The sequence below is a fragment of the Cynocephalus volans genome, chromosome 1 (assembly GCF_027409185.1).
Source record: "Cynocephalus volans isolate mCynVol1 chromosome 1, mCynVol1.pri, whole genome shotgun sequence".
In the NCBI taxonomy this organism is placed as follows: Eukaryota; Metazoa; Chordata; class Mammalia; order Dermoptera; family Cynocephalidae; genus Cynocephalus; species Cynocephalus volans.
Genome location: NC_084460.1, coordinates 8,749,204 through 8,764,479, shown reverse-complemented (window position 1 = coordinate 8,764,479; position 15,276 = coordinate 8,749,204). Strand labels below are relative to the sequence as shown.

Below are 15,276 nucleotides of genomic sequence, written 5' to 3'. Positions count from 1 at the left end.
ATGTGATACCCTGTGTCGCCATAGAGAGTCACCCCACCAAGAAGGCCCTCACCAAATACGCCCCCTGGACAGTGGACTTCCCAGCCTCCAAAACTGTAAGAATTAAATTTCATATCTTTGTAAATTACCCACTTCAGGTACTCTATTGTAAGCAACAGAAATGGACCAATACACACTCACCAGGTATTTTTTATTTTTTTTATTTTTTTATTTTATTTTATTTTATTTTTTTAAAGATGACCGGTAAGGGGATCTTAACCCTTGACTTGGTGTTGTCAGCACCATGCTCAGCCAGTGAGCGAACCGGCCATCTCTATATGGGATCCGAACCCGGGGCCTTGGTGTTATCAGCACCACACTCTCCCGAGTGAGCCACGGGCCGGCCCCCACCAGGTATTTTTTAAATCGGTGTTCTAGATCCTGGTTTTTTCCTAATCTGATAAAATGTATACATCTTTCCACCCCTATTTTCAGTATAGATGTAATTTTTATGCCTCTCTTGTCCTTGATACCTGATCTCAGTTTCAGGCAAGAATTGGGGTGGTGAGCTAACTCCACCCAACTGCTGGCAAAACTTTTTCCCCACAGGATTTAGCAATTCAGGAAGAACTGAGGGAAGAACTCAGCAGGGATATGTTGCCACATGTTTTAACTTGTAGCAGCAGGTAGCTAGAGGTCACCCATGCCTCCTGTGACCCCACCCCCTGCATTTCTTATGAGCATGAGTGAGTTGTGAGTTGTGAGCAGTGAGTTGTGAGCCATGAGGTATACAATGTGAGGAGCAGGTGCCTCCGGTCAGCAGAGGAGCTGCCAGGCCTGTGAGGAAGGGAGCAGGGGGAAGCCTGCCAACTTTATGGGGCACCCTCCAAAGTAGGAAGGGTCCCCAACCACCCAGTCTGGAGAGCCTGAGCCCAGGCAGGATCAGCTTGGCTCACAGAGGCAATAAACAACCAAAACAAAGGTGAGACAAAAGTGTGTGTTGTGATGCAAGTCCCACCTTCCTAAAGGACCCTCTGGCCCCTCCGGCACTTCCACCCACCCCACCCACTCCTGAGAACAGGAGCTGCTGCTCTCCTGATGGTCAATGTCCAAGTCATTCAGTCATTCCTTAGAAGGTGAGGGCAGCAGCCCCCTGATGCTCCTTCCCAGGGCCTCTTGTCCTCAGCCCTCCTGCAGACCCACCACTTTCTTGAAATTCCTGTCACAATGTCTGCAGCAGTACTGGTGCACCGAGTCAGGCCCACCCTCGAGGCCAGGCCGTAATGGAGAGGCAGGGAGCAGAGAGAAGAAAGGAGAGGAGGGGGCTCCAATTCTGCCACTACCAGGGGGAACCAGGACCACACAGAGCTAGCAATGGGTTCTCCAGTCCCCATTCTGCTTCTCTGTGTGGCTCCCCAGATCCACCAGGAGGAAGGCTATTTAACAGAACAGGGTTGGGGTCCTTGGATCCCCACAGTGCCAGATCCTAATCTCGTCAGAAAATACCAGACACAGCTATGATGGCCTGTGTAGTGCTCCTTTGTCTCCTTTAGTCCTCACAAGACCCCAAGAAGGTCACACTATTATTGCCCCCTTTACACAGAAGAGGAAACAAGGGTTAAAGAGGATCAGGAGAGATAACCCCTCCCCTGTACCCTGGAGCCACCTGTGCCCTCTCAAGGAGTCCCACCCATCAAGGATCTCCTCTCTTCTGCATCCTCGGTCTCTCCCTTGCACTTCTATGAGATCATCTGATGAGAATAGGAACTAGTTCTAGGATCTGCCTCTAAAACACTGGAGACATCATCTCACCCAGAGAGACTGGCCATTATTAAAAAGAACAAGAAAAACAAATGCTGGCGAGGATGTGGAGAAAAGGAACTCTTTATACTGTTGGTGGGACTGTAAATTGGTGCAGCCATTATGGAAAACAGTATGAAGTTTCATCAAACAATAACAGATAGAACTGTCATACAATCCAGCAATCCCACTGCTGGGTATATATCCAAAGGAATAGGAATCATCATGTTGAAGGGACACCTGCACCTCCATGTTTACTGCAGCTCTATTTACAATAGCCAAGAGTTGGAACCAACCTAAATGTCCGTTGTCAGATGACTGGATAAGGAATGATGGAATACATACATGATGGAATACTACTCAGCAATGAAAAAGAATGAAATACTGCCATTCACAGCAACATGGATGAGCTTGGAGAAAATTACGTTAAGTGAAATAAGTCAGGCACAGAGAGAGAAATACCACATGTCCTCACTCATAAGTGGGTGGTAAGAAGGAACAAAGGAAAGAGCGAGGGAGGGAAGGAAAGGAAAAGAAAAGAAAAGAAATAAAAGACCACAATAATACGTTGAACTTTCAGAAGGAGAGAACAAATCTATGGTTACTAGAGGTGGGAGGGGGCAAGGGAGACGGGGGTTGCGGAGAGACTAGGTAAGGGCAAAGGGCATAAAGAATACTTACAACTTGTAATTATGGATATGCTAATAATGTTGATTTGATCTAGACATGCTGTACACAGGTGATGGTAGTCATGGTTGTACCCCCCAAATATGTATAATCAATTATGCTTCAAAAATAAATAAATAAATAAAACACTGGCCTTGACCTCAAGCTACTCTCTAGCTCTCATCCCATTTCCCTTCTCCCCTTCACAGCAAAATCACACAAAGAATCATCCCTACTGTGTGCTCTCACCTCCCTTTCTCTCTTCCTGACACAAACTGCTCCAGCCGAGGCCAGTGTTCACCTGCACAGTGGCACTCCAACAACTCCCCCCAAGACCTGGGTGCAGCCGACTTTTCAGCCAAATCTATTGTGGTGTGAGAGATTCTCAAGGATTGAGAATTCCCCAGTATATCCTTTCCACGTCCCTGACCCTGCAGCTACCCTCCCCAACCTCTATCTGCATGTGACTTCATCCTCTTGCTCCTTTTCATCTCTCTCAATACTCTTAAGAACAACGCCCCTGCTCCCATTTCTGAAATTAGGTGTACTTGGGAGCTCCCTCCTGTAAATGTAGCAGAACTATGACCAACTCCTTCCTGCTAATGACCCATAAGACATCCTTCCCACCTTCCCCAGTTAGAATGTCCTTCTGGAGCCTTGTTGTGCCCAGCATTCTAGAAATAAGGCTATGCTAACAGTGCTCTGGCTAGCTTTCTTTCCTGTGGGTCTCCTTTGAGACCCTTTCTTCTTCTGGCTTAGGTTTTGCCAGACTTAGCAAATAAAATGGGACACTGAAATGCTAAAAAGTGATTCGCTGTTTATCTGAAATTGGCATTTTCCTCGGCATCCTGTGTCTCAGCTGGCGGCCCTTCCTGGGCCTGTACAGACCACCTCAGTATCCTCTTACCTCAATGGTAGTGCCTTCTCTGTCTCCTTCCTTGGTGCTACTTCTCCCCTGCCTGCCAATGCTGGCATTCCACACTCTGTCCTCAGCTCTCTTCTGTCTACAGCCTGTATCTGGATCTCACCCTGGCTGTGATGTGCTGTTACCTCTCAAATTTGTATCTACAGCTTGGACCTCACCTGAGATCCAGACCTGGAGAGACAGCTTCCTACTTGAGAATCTATCAGGCATCTTGGCCATCACAAGTCTAGCACAGAACTCGTGATTTTCCCAATTCTGTCCCTCCCAGTCTCTTCCTTCTCGTAAAGGGCACCATCCGCCCAGCCAGTCAACATAGGAGAAAGGGCTTGGGGTGGAAGAGGCATGAAGATAAAATCCTTTGTACTTCGTACACATCTATATTGCTCAGACTATTCCCCAATAAACGTGCACTATGTTTTGTATTTTTTAGAACAATTAATGTGCAAACAAAAGTAACTGATCTACTATCATCTGTGCATACTAAGAATCACTGTTTCATCATTCATTCAATAAATCATGTTTTATTCCTTTAATGCCAGGCATTTTCTAGACACCAAGAATACAGTAAAAAGCAAGACACAGAAGTCCTGCTCTCGAGAAATTTACATTCTAGAGGCAGAGATAGAAATAAACAAGCAAACAAATAAATGAACAAGACAGACACAAGTATGAAGAAAACTAAATACGGTGAACTGACAGGGACTATCTGGGGAAGGTGGAGGGGATGTTTGGATGGATGATTAAGAAAGGCCCTAGAAGAGAGGGTGACAATTCCACTGAACCCTAATTGACAAAAATGGTGCCATCTGTGCAAAGGTCCTGGGAAGAACCTTCCAAGCAGAGAGGGCAGCAAGCACAAAGGCACTCAGGTAGTGACATTCTCAGTGCTGGCGAGGAAGGACAAACGAAGAGGTGACGTGTCTGAGACCCGTGGAGCATGAAGGATGGCAGGAAGGGAGGTCAGAGCTGCGAGTAGGGCCCAGCACACGGGGCCTCACAGGACCGGTGCAAGGAGTCCGTGTGTCCTCCTAAGGTTACACACTGGTGAAAGCACTGGAGGTTTGAGCAGGAGGGCAACATGATAATGTGCTATGTTTTCAAATGACCACCATTGCCTTCCCCACTAAACAGGTTCAGGGCCTGTGAGTGACCCCAGCTAACCTTCATGGAGCCAGAGATTCACCCCAGCCACCCACAGAACACTGAGAAATGATGAATCGTTGTTGTCAGCCCCTAAATTTTGTAGTCCTTTGTTAGGCACCAAAAGATAACTAATACCTTCCTTCTCTGTGATTCCCAAACAGTAAAACCCACCTTTTCTGTGGCTGGGAAAGAGTAGAGAGCAGAGGACTGCCAATGCAGGAGAGAAATCTTAGCTACCCACAACACCATGCACTTGAAGGACACTTGGTTACATGACAACAAATGGCCAAAAATCAACCCTACCCTTAAAAACAAAGATATATTTTCTGGTTCCAACACTTCTAAAAGCAGTCCAAAGAACAGGACTTTTCCCCACTATGGCACCCAAATTTTGGTCTTTAATATGAAGAACCAGAACTCTCGGAGGACAATGAATTCTATAACTTGGGGTGGAAGAAAAATCCTGATGGCTCTGGAACATTCTGCTCTTGCAAAAAACAAGATGCTTTCAAGGGTGTCAGAAGAGGGGCAAAAATGACAAAGGATCAAAATTGTCAAATGGTGACAACTTCAGCATCAAATAATAAATATAATATAATTACCACTTTTCAAATTGAATCTGCAAAAGGCCATGAGTTTATCATGATATCAAAAGAAAACAGTAAAAATCCATACAGAACATATAAAATCAATGAAGAATGAGTTAAATAAAACATATAAAATCAATTACCAATTAAAATCCAAACAGGTTGAAACAGCCTATTTTAGATGCTTTCCTTGCTGGCTGGTTTAGCTCAGTTAGTTAGAGCGTGGTGTTACACCACCAATGTCAAGGGTTCAGATCCCAGTACCGGCCAGCTGCCAAAAAAAAAAAAAAAGAAGCCCTCCTTTACTTTAGTAAGGTGGATATGACCGCACAACCAGGTCTCTTGTTAATTCTAGCACATGCATGTTATTCACAAAGAGACAAGTGCATGATAAGCAGGAACAGGCAGACAAGTCAAAACAGTGCTAGAAAAAGTAGGAACTGGACCAAGAACAAGAAAACTCAACCAGCACTCATGGTCATAGGATAACCAGGCTGAAGGAGGCTTCAACAGCTGAAGAGCATGGATGGTCAGAAAAGAAAACCGATGATAAAGAGGTCCCCAAAGCGTTTTCTGAGAACTGGGCAACCAGAGAAACATGAACCATGAAGACTCATTCCATCATCCCCCGGTGAATGAAGCTTCTGGATGACCTCAGTAATGCTACTGAGATTCAGGTAAGACACAAATGAATTTCCAAATACACTAAGAATCTACGTCAGGACCCGGAGGCACGTGCTGTCAGCCAGAAAGACTCCAAGTTTCAAGAAAATCAAATCAGGGCCGGCCCTGTGGCGCACTCGGGAGAGCGCAGCGCTTGGGAGCTCAGCGGCGCTCCCGCCGCGGGTTCGGATCCTATATAGGGATGGCCAGCGCGGTGTGGCCGGTCACAAAAATGACAAAAAAAAAAAAGAAAGAAAGAAAAGAAAATCAAATCATATCTACAAGAAAGAAATGAATCCAAAAGTCTCATAGCAAACCAACTAAAACTGTGTGATAACACAGGCTCAGCCTGAAGACACACAGACTGGAGTGACCCTGGAGTGCATGGCCACATCCCAGTTCCCCCCAGAATCAGTCAGTTTATAACCAGATCCTCCTACAGAGGCTTTAACAAAGACATCCAAGTCTTACACACAGGAACAAAGAGACAGTCTCTGCTTTTTCTGGGCTCCCTCTTCTGGCACAGCAGGGTTAGGACATCCTGAGAAGCCAGGGAAGTAAACAGATTTTTGACCCTAAATCAGGAATTTAAACCCCTAAGGGCTAGAGCACGCACATACACATACATACAAAATCAAAAGCAAAAATCAGAGAGAAAAAATGACTAATTCAACTACCCCAAAGTAAAAAGATTCTGTGGAGCAAAATTTCTCAACAAAATTTAAAAGCAAGCAAAAGCCTAGAGGAAAATATTTTGAACCAGTGGAAGAGACAAAGGATGAGTATACAAAAAAATGAACTGCTGCAAATCAACAAGGAACAGAAAAAACAATGGAGAACCAGGCAAAGGATAGGAACAGGAGCTCAGCAGGGGAAATACAAACAGCCCCAGCCATCTGAGCAGGGACCGGGGAAACGACAATTAAGAGAGGCAGTGAGACGCCTCATCTCCCCACCAGGGGGTGGTCAAGGGCCCTTAGCTTCATCAGGAACATTAGAGCATTTTGTGAGAAGGTGCTCAAATGTCACCCGTGTCATTAAAAAACAGTACAGAGAAACAAAGCAAGTCCTCAAGGATGGGCTGAAGGAGGCTCCTATCTGGAGACTGGGCAGAGGACGCAGGAGAACCTCCGTCCTGCAGCCCGAGGGAAAAGTGGGTGCAGGAAGTCCTTGACCTGAGCACAGCTTCTCCCTAGGGGACATCGAGCAATGTCTGGAGTCATTTCTGGTTGTCATAACAGGGACGGAGTGCTACAGGACAGCCCCCCACAACAAAGAACTACTCAGCCCAAATATCAGAAACCCTGCTATAGGGTGGTAGTGGTTAGAGACCCTCCCTCTTGTGAGCAGGCTGTGAGAGGGATTGGGGCCATGGACCCTCTGGGGTCACGTCACAGCCACCCCTGAGTCTGTAGGAGGCCACCGAGTCCCCCAGCTGCCCACATGGGGTGTCTATCCATGCCAGATAGAGGAGGACAATGACACTATGTCACCTAGATAAATCCTGGTCACCCTGCGAGGCAGATCTTGAACCCGGGCCTCTGGGCACCCGTTCAACACCCCAGTGTGAACACATCCTGCTCTGGGGCCTGGTCACAGCACCTTCTACAAACTGTTCACCCAGAGGGAGGCCTGCATGACACTGCAATAGAAAAAAAAAGGGGGGGGGGAGGCAGGGCCATTTTTGAGCATGCATCCCTCAGGCCCAAAGTCTAGAACCAAAGGTCTCCATTCAGCTGCCCACTGCCTGGCAGCAAGGCCACAGCGCCTCTCGGTTTTACCTCCTCGACTCCACAGGTGACCTCCAGCTCGGAGGGAATGTTCTGTTGTGGGACCCCAGGACTGGGATCCCAGCTCCTCCCCTTCCTAGATGTGTAACCTTGGAAAAATTAAACTGTGCCTCCATCGCCTCATCTGCCAAATGGGGATGACACGACCTACTACTGCCCAGGGTTATGAAGATTAACACCCCGCCCTTCCCCACGGCCAATTCCGACTCTTCAAAGCTCTAACGTTTGATATCAGTGGTTCTTAAACTATGCAGCATCATCAAAAGCACCAGAGAACCTGTTAAAGACAGGTTTGGGTTTCAGAAGGTCTGGGGTTTTGAGTTTGGGGTTCAGAAGGTCTGGGGCGGGGCTGGAGAATTTGCATTTCCAAGGGAACCACCTGCTTAAAAGATTTCTAAAACAGCAAAGATTTTAAAGAGACTGTCCCACGGGCTCTCCTGGATAGAGGGATGTGTGGGGCTCTGAGCAAGACCCCCTGTAGGGGTTTTTCACCGGAGGCTTTTACTGACCGAGTCCACCCAAGCCAGGTTGCCGAGCCCCTGGTGGGGATTAGCAGGAACCTCCCGCTAAGGCAGCGAATGTTCCCTGGGGTGATGGGGAGTTTGGGGAGGCGGTAGGGGAGTCACCCGTGTGACATCCACAGGTAAATCATGCCCCTGAGCGCCCTGGTGTGGAAAATGAGCAGACCGCGGAGTGATGGAGACCAGGCCGGTTAAGTCCAGACACCTAAGGCGGGAGGGAAGCCGGCCTCGGAGCCGCCTAAGCAGCAGCACCGCCCCGGCCCACCGCGTCCCCGACCGCCTGTCGTGTGCTGCCCCAGGCCACCCCCGACCCCTCGGGTTTACCTCATTTTCAGCGCCCTCTCCCGCCCCGGCCCCCTCTCCCGCGCGACCCCCGTCCTGTGTCCCCCGTGGACCCCCCCCCGGGCACCCACCCCAGTTCACCCCGTCTTCCGCCGCGGGGCCGCGCTTACCCGGTCCTCTCCCGGGCGGTGGCGGAAACCAAGCGGGCGCCGGGGAGGGCCCCGCGGCTCGGGGACGGGCCGAGCGGCGCGGAGGCGGCGCCGGGCCCCGGGAGCGGAGTGGCGGCGCTGCGCAGACGGGCTGCGGCTGTCGTGCAGCCTTTTACGGTGGAAGGTCAGAGCCCGAGAGCCGACACAGCAGAACATGGCTCCCGCGCCCGTCCCCCAGTGCACATGGCCCAGGCTGCTTTTCGTTCGGTTTGTCTTTAAATCTATGGCTTCCCCCCCAAAACACGCCTTTTTCCTGGAGTAATGGCTGCTTTAGCCAAGCGGACATATTTCATCTTTAAGTACTTGAGTATGTCATTTAACAATAAGGTCTGTTTTCAAACATCACCATGAGACTGTGAGCACGCCTCACGGGATTGGTGACTCCCAGTCGGCCTCAGTGTCCCTGGTTGACGGGGGCGTCCCAGGCGGGATCCAGAGAGCGACGCCTACAGCCACCAGCCATCGCGCGCCCGACCCAGGGGAGCGCAGGGCGGCTGCGACAGTCCCGTGCGGAGCCCCAGACATCTCACCAGACCTGGTGAGACACTCCGTTCCGTTACCTCAGCAGAAGACAACGTTGCATGTTAAACAGAGGGAGACTCTCCAGCCTGGGAGAAAATAGCACGGGTCTGCTCGTGGCACCCGACACGGAGGGAGAGGCCACCTCAGCATGAGCTCGTTACCAGGTTTCTCCGGCATGGTGAAACGTACCCCAGCTTGATGTGTACACAGACCGTCGCCTCGCTAAGAGAAGGCCCTTGTAACCAAGCCTCTGAGCCTCAGCCAGTCACAGCCACTAACCTCAGCCAGTGGGAGGCTGACACTGCCAGAGCATGACCGTAAAGCAAAGGCCGGCTGCAGCCAATCAGGGTGTTTCCATATGTCGCCTTTTTTTTTTTCCCCCCCGCCTGGCTGTAAAAAAGGACTGCAGGAGGGGGGATGGAGCATCCTGAATTATATTTGGTCTGAACTGCTGCCTATTGTGAAATCATTTACTGAGTTCTCAAATAAGCTTTGTTTATCCTCAACCAGGTGATTATTTCACTTTGGTTGGCAAGCTCCATGCATGCACACACGTGTGCACTCACACACTTGCCCTATCCCGTTTTTCTATGAGTGTGCAGCCTTCTTGCTCTATATCTGGTTTCAGTAGTGGCCACACACCTCCCCGGGCCCCTGGGCTTCAGTGGGCCATCCTCCAGTGCTCTTACAGCCAGGCCACCCCATGGAAGGTTTATGTCTGCTGGGAGTCAAATTCCCACCTCCAGTTTTCTACACTGTGCTACAGCTATCTGGGACCTGGGAATTCCCTGTGGCTCCAGGTCTCTTCTAGGATGTGCACCCAGATCAGCACTCCCCAGTAAGAACAGCTTGAGAGACACTGGGTGTGTCTTCCCAAAGCTCCCATGGACCTCCAAGGAGTCCAAAATTTCTCCATTTGAACCTAGCCTCCCAAATCGTTGTGAAGGTACATTTGTCAAGGCCAGCGAATAGAACAAAGTCTATTTTACACTTTGTTGGTTTTATTTGTACTTTTTACATATTTAGATGTATGGTTTGTGGGTCCCCATTTGTACTCTTGCCCTGGGCTCTGCAAATTTTGAGGTGGGCCTGTCTGGTTTCAGTAGAGTTGTGGGTACAAGAAATATTTCATTTTCTTCTTAATTCTAATGCAAGAAAAATAAGCCGGCAAAAGTATAATGATAAACAGCAACTAATAGTTGACCTCAGTAGTAGAGAAAACACAGGAATAATGTGAACACTTCGGAAAAGGGGGCCACCAACCCCTGGGTAGTTGCCACACCAGGACACAGAATCCGTTTTGTGGAACCTGGTAAGTGGCAGGCAGCGTGCACCAGTTCCTACAAACTGGCTCAAGCCCCTCTCTCTCCCCCTCACCCACAGGCAGGTGCAAGTGCCAGAGCATAGGCTCAGGAGTCCAGAGGCCTGGCTGGATTCTAGGCAGTGAGTAGCTTGCAAATACTTGCTATACCAGAACTGTAGCTTTCAGGTAGAAATGAAAGATGTGATAGACAGAAAGGATGTTTGTACATGGTAAAGTTCCATACAATGTTAGGGAATATTATGAACTGAATTGTGCCCCCCATTCATGCCCCCCAAAATGGCTGTACAGTAGTTCTCCCTTATCAACAGGGATAAGTTCCAGTGGATGTCTGAAACCAAACTCTATTTATACTATGTTTTTTTTCTTATATAGTCAGCCCTTCGTGTCTGTAAATTCCGCATTCATGGATTCAACTAACTGCAGACTGAAAATATTCAAAAATAAAAAATTAATAAAACAAAAATTAATACAAATAAAAATACAGTACAACTATTTACAAAGTATTTACATTGTATTAGGTATTGTAAGTAGTCTAGAGATTATTTAAAGTATACAAGAGGATGTGCATAGGTTATATACAAATACATGCCATTTTATATCAGGGACTTGAGCATCCTAGGATTTTGGTATTCGTGGGGGTCCTGGAACCAGTCCCTGGTGGATACTGAGGGATGATGTACAATCATACCTATGATAAAGTTTAATTTATAAATTAGGTGTAATAAGAGATTAACAACAAAAACTCCAAGGTCAAGGGTTCAGATCCCTGTACCAGCCAGACACACACTCACACACACACACACACACACACACACACACAAAGAGATTAACAACAAGAGCACACTCCCCTGGGCCTCCTTTCTTTCAACCCCTAACACATAGTTATACGTCGTCCTGCTAATTCAGTCATGCGTTAACTTAACAACAGGTATACATTCTGAGAAATGCGCCATTAGGCAATTTTGTCATTGTGCAACATCACAGAGTGCACTTATACAAACCTAGATAGTGGAGCCTACTACACACTGAGGCTAGGTGGTGTAGCCATCATAATCTTCGTGGGCCACCATGACATATGTGGTTGGCATTGACCAAAATGTCATTATGTGGCTCATGACTGTACAATATTAGGTTTGAACTTGTTGCCTCTCAGCCTGTGAGTTCCCTAAAGGGAGGGAATGTCAATTTATCTCGGGTCCCCAACACATCACTAGTGCAGAGCAGGCACTTGCTTCAGGTGGGGCTGCCCTACTCCCAGAAACAACCTTGGGACAAGGATTCAAGTGCAAGTAGTTTATTTGGGAGATGATCCCAGAAAACACTGGCAGAAGAGTGAGGAAGTGAGACAGGGAAAGGATAATGGCCAAGAAGTTGTCATTATCACACAAGTTACCACCGTGGGCACCTGGAGCTTGGTCCCACTGGAAATGTCTGGGAACCTCAGAGACATCTCACCAGAAAGAGGAGAGATCTGGGGTGTTTAAACACCAACTGCTGTCACTCTTCTGCTGAGGGCCACTTCTGGGGGACCTAAGTCCCCTGGCCTTTCAGGCCTGATGCTGGCAGCAGAGTTAGGCAGGTATGCCCCAAGGCTGGAGGGCCAGCAGGTGGGCGCAGGCAACAGCAGGGACCTCCACAGTGCTCAAGGTCATTTGCTGACAACATGCATAAAGGAATAGGTGCAAGATGGAGAGTGAAAGTACAGCTCGCAGGCACCTATGCTGGGCACCCTGTGCTTTCTGCACACCATCGCTGACCCTCACGGCAAACCTGTGCAGTGAATCTCTGAATGCTCTTTTCACAGATGAAAAAAGTGAGGTCCTAAAGAGTTCTTCCACTTGTCAAAAGCCACACAGCCTTGAGTGGCAGAGTGGGAATTCAAACTCTGTTCTGACACTTTCCATTACAGCAGGGTGCCTCTCTTGAACAAGCAAATGCTGAATGAATGAATGCGTGCTTACGGAGGGAGATGCTTTGATTAACCCAGTTTCAGTTAAAAGATCACTGCTCTATGGATTATCTGCTTTTGGTATTAAATTTATAATATCAAATTTACATGTGAAACAGTAAAATTCCAAGGAATGAAATTTTATCTCAGTTGATTCCAAAGACATTTCAAGATCATTCAGGGCTTGCCCTTCAGTGTTCCCCCTTGGGCATGCTGGATAACCCAGAGCTGGTTTAGAGCTCATCCCCACAGCCTGTCCACCTAGAATGCAGAGGCCATCCGAGGCTTCACTCTCGTACACATGGGGAAGTGGTCCATTGTTATTGTGTGTCCTGCCAAGTCAATGGGCCCTATTCAGGAGCTCTGCAGAGAACCAAGACCCAGCCACAGCAGGAGGAACCTGTCTGGGTCTCAGGGGGAGCCAGACCTGCAGCAGTTCACCCCCTACCCCCACCCCCCACCCAGGCCCAGACCACCGCTGCCTTTGTGCATCCTGGCTGAGAGCTACTAGGAAGGAAGACAGTGCTATCACTAGGAACCCACCTGCAACTTGCAAAACCATGAGCATAAACAAAATTTCATGTCTCAATGGAAATGGTTCCCTGCATTTTACTAGGTCTTTACAACACACCCTCACACCCCTGGTATCACATAATCATCATGACAGACCGAGGGAGCAGGCAGGGCATGCATTACAATTCCTGTCTTCAGATGAGGAATCTGAGGCTTGCCTCCCTGTTACCGTCTGGTAGTGCCAGACTTACGAGGCTAGGGACACCCCGCCTCTGTTAAAAAATCTTCCTACAACAGGACCTAAGATTCTTTTCCACCCTCAAATTGCCTACAGGTGACAGCTAGGGGCAGACTGTGTTCCTTCTGTAAAAGCTCCTGCAGGAGGACTTACAACACCTCTGGGGCATGGACTCTGCTATGGTGGCCTCGCTGTAGCTGTTGGTTCTCCCTGGAGGTAGGAACGTCAGGAGCAGCTAGTCCAGCTTCCAGGACACAGCATGGCCCAGCCAGGGTCCTTGGGAAGGAGCAGCCCCACGAAGGACAAGGACAGACAGAGCATGTGTGCCCAGCTGCTGCCACCCACAGGGACAGCACCCCAGGCTGCTGGGAACTCCCCTCAGGGCCCTGACCTGGAGTGCTTGAGGAGACTGACCCTGCCACTAAAAATAGGTTTAGCCAACTTCATTCTGAGGAGGAGCTGGCAATGGGGAGGAGAGGTGGAGCCAGCACTTCCCGGAGGCAGTGAGAGCAGCCAGCATTCCAGCCCCAGGGAAAGGAAGGGCAGGGGCGTGGTCACAGGGTTCCTTTCACGGATACTTCTTTTACCTGGCAGACGGCCTATAACCTAGGTGTCCCTCACATGGGAAATTTGTCCATACTGGCAGACACCCTGTGGCTCTTATCTGACCCGTGTCCAGTTTCTGCCTCCCTGACCATTGCTCTGGCACTGGGAGCCCGACCTTGTGTCCTCCCCCATGTCCCCAGCCAAGCCCACCTGGAGAAGCCCCTCGTTCTTCAGATGGAAGGCACAAATCCAATCCACCACCATGACAGCCACCACGGTAGGAAACAAGTTCAGATTTTTACTTACAGATCTGGGCAGGGAGGACACAGTGAGTCGGAAGGGCAGCCCTCTGTTCTCGGGTCACAAGAGGCAGACTGAGAGCCAGAGAGAGAGAGAAGAGCGTGTGGCAACTAGCAACCTACATAAGGGCACGGGGTGTGGGTCATTGTAAGTTCACGGGCAAATAAATGCCTGAACGGTCCAGTAAAGGAAGCAGCAGGGAAGCAAGCAGCCCAGCCTGCTGGGCAGGAGAGATTCCTCTAAGTTCTATCTCTGGCCACGGCTTGAGCGATCTGTGTGTGGTGTGGCACTGGAAGCTGTGTCGAGGTGACAGAGCCCTGCTTCTGGTGTGAGAAAGTTAAGCTTGTATTCAGGATGGATGCTGAGGCAACATGAAGTGGTAAGAATCTGCTACACAGGGTTACAAAACTTGTGGTATGTTTCAAATGTTTACATGGAACACATAAGTGCTCGGAATATAATGTAATATATGGTGTGCCAGCATTAGGTCACTGCAGGATGTATCAAAACGTTTACATCATTGTGTGCTATGTAGTAAAAGGGCACAGATTTTAAGTTGAAAAATGTGCATCTTTTTCCTTTTGACCTGTCATTAAAAGTCTCTGCTTGGAAGAGTTTCAGTTTTGCAAGATGAAAAACTTCTGGGGATGGATGATGGTGTTGGTCGCAAAACAATGTGAGTGTACTTAATGCCACTGAACAGTACACTTAAAGATGGTTAAGATGTTCAATTTTATGTTGCATATATTTTACCACAATATTTTAAAAAAGTCTACGTTTGAGTCTTCTGTGAATGTGGAGCAGGGGACTAGGGCACTCTGGCTCCCCTGGGACCAGCCCTGATTAGCCCTCAGCTCCCTTTCAGTTGAATCCCTGGTTCCAGCTTCCTGTGAGAAAAATCAGAATTCATGTCAGTGCTCCAGAGCCTGGGTGGAAACTGACCTACATATTGACACACGTGTAATTTTACTTAAAAATCCCTTTCCTTTATTTCTCATTTATATTAAAGTGAAGGAAATATATTGACTTCATTTAGACTATGTGCGGAAGAGGTAATATGATCTATGAATTTCATTAGAGGATATAAAGAGGGTGATTTAAAAGATTTATTATAAAATGAAGATATTAGAATGGATAGGGTTGAGAATCATTGATTTAACTCTTTCCCTACTGCTTGCTCCAAAAATCTATAATTTTGTTACAGCTATGCTCAGAGGAACACCCATCCATGACTGTAGCAGTCAGGAGAAGCTACGACTGTGAACTCTCGGCAGCTTATGACCACACACATCCATTGTGGGTCGGCAGAAGGTCTCTGCT

General features: G+C 48.4%; 1 protein-coding gene across 13 annotated transcripts in view; it reads right to left on the bottom strand.

Moving 5' to 3' along the window:
- SLC41A3 (solute carrier family 41 member 3) overlaps positions 1-14,031 on the bottom strand; it is a 69,319-nt gene extending 55,288 nt beyond the window's left edge. For 3 of the 13 annotated variants that reach the window (XM_063104794.1, XM_063104804.1, XM_063104900.1), the window contains exon 1: positions 9,126-9,362. Coding sequence is in view for 2 of the 13 variants with exons in the window: in XM_063104882.1 (XP_062960952.1) it covers positions 8,527-8,721 (195 nt within the window). In the remaining 11 variants the exon portion in view is untranslated. The other 10 variants (XM_063104865.1, XM_063104832.1, XM_063104891.1 and 7 more) reach the window with 10 other exon arrangements.
- Between the last annotated feature and the right edge of the window lie 1,245 nt (positions 14,032-15,276).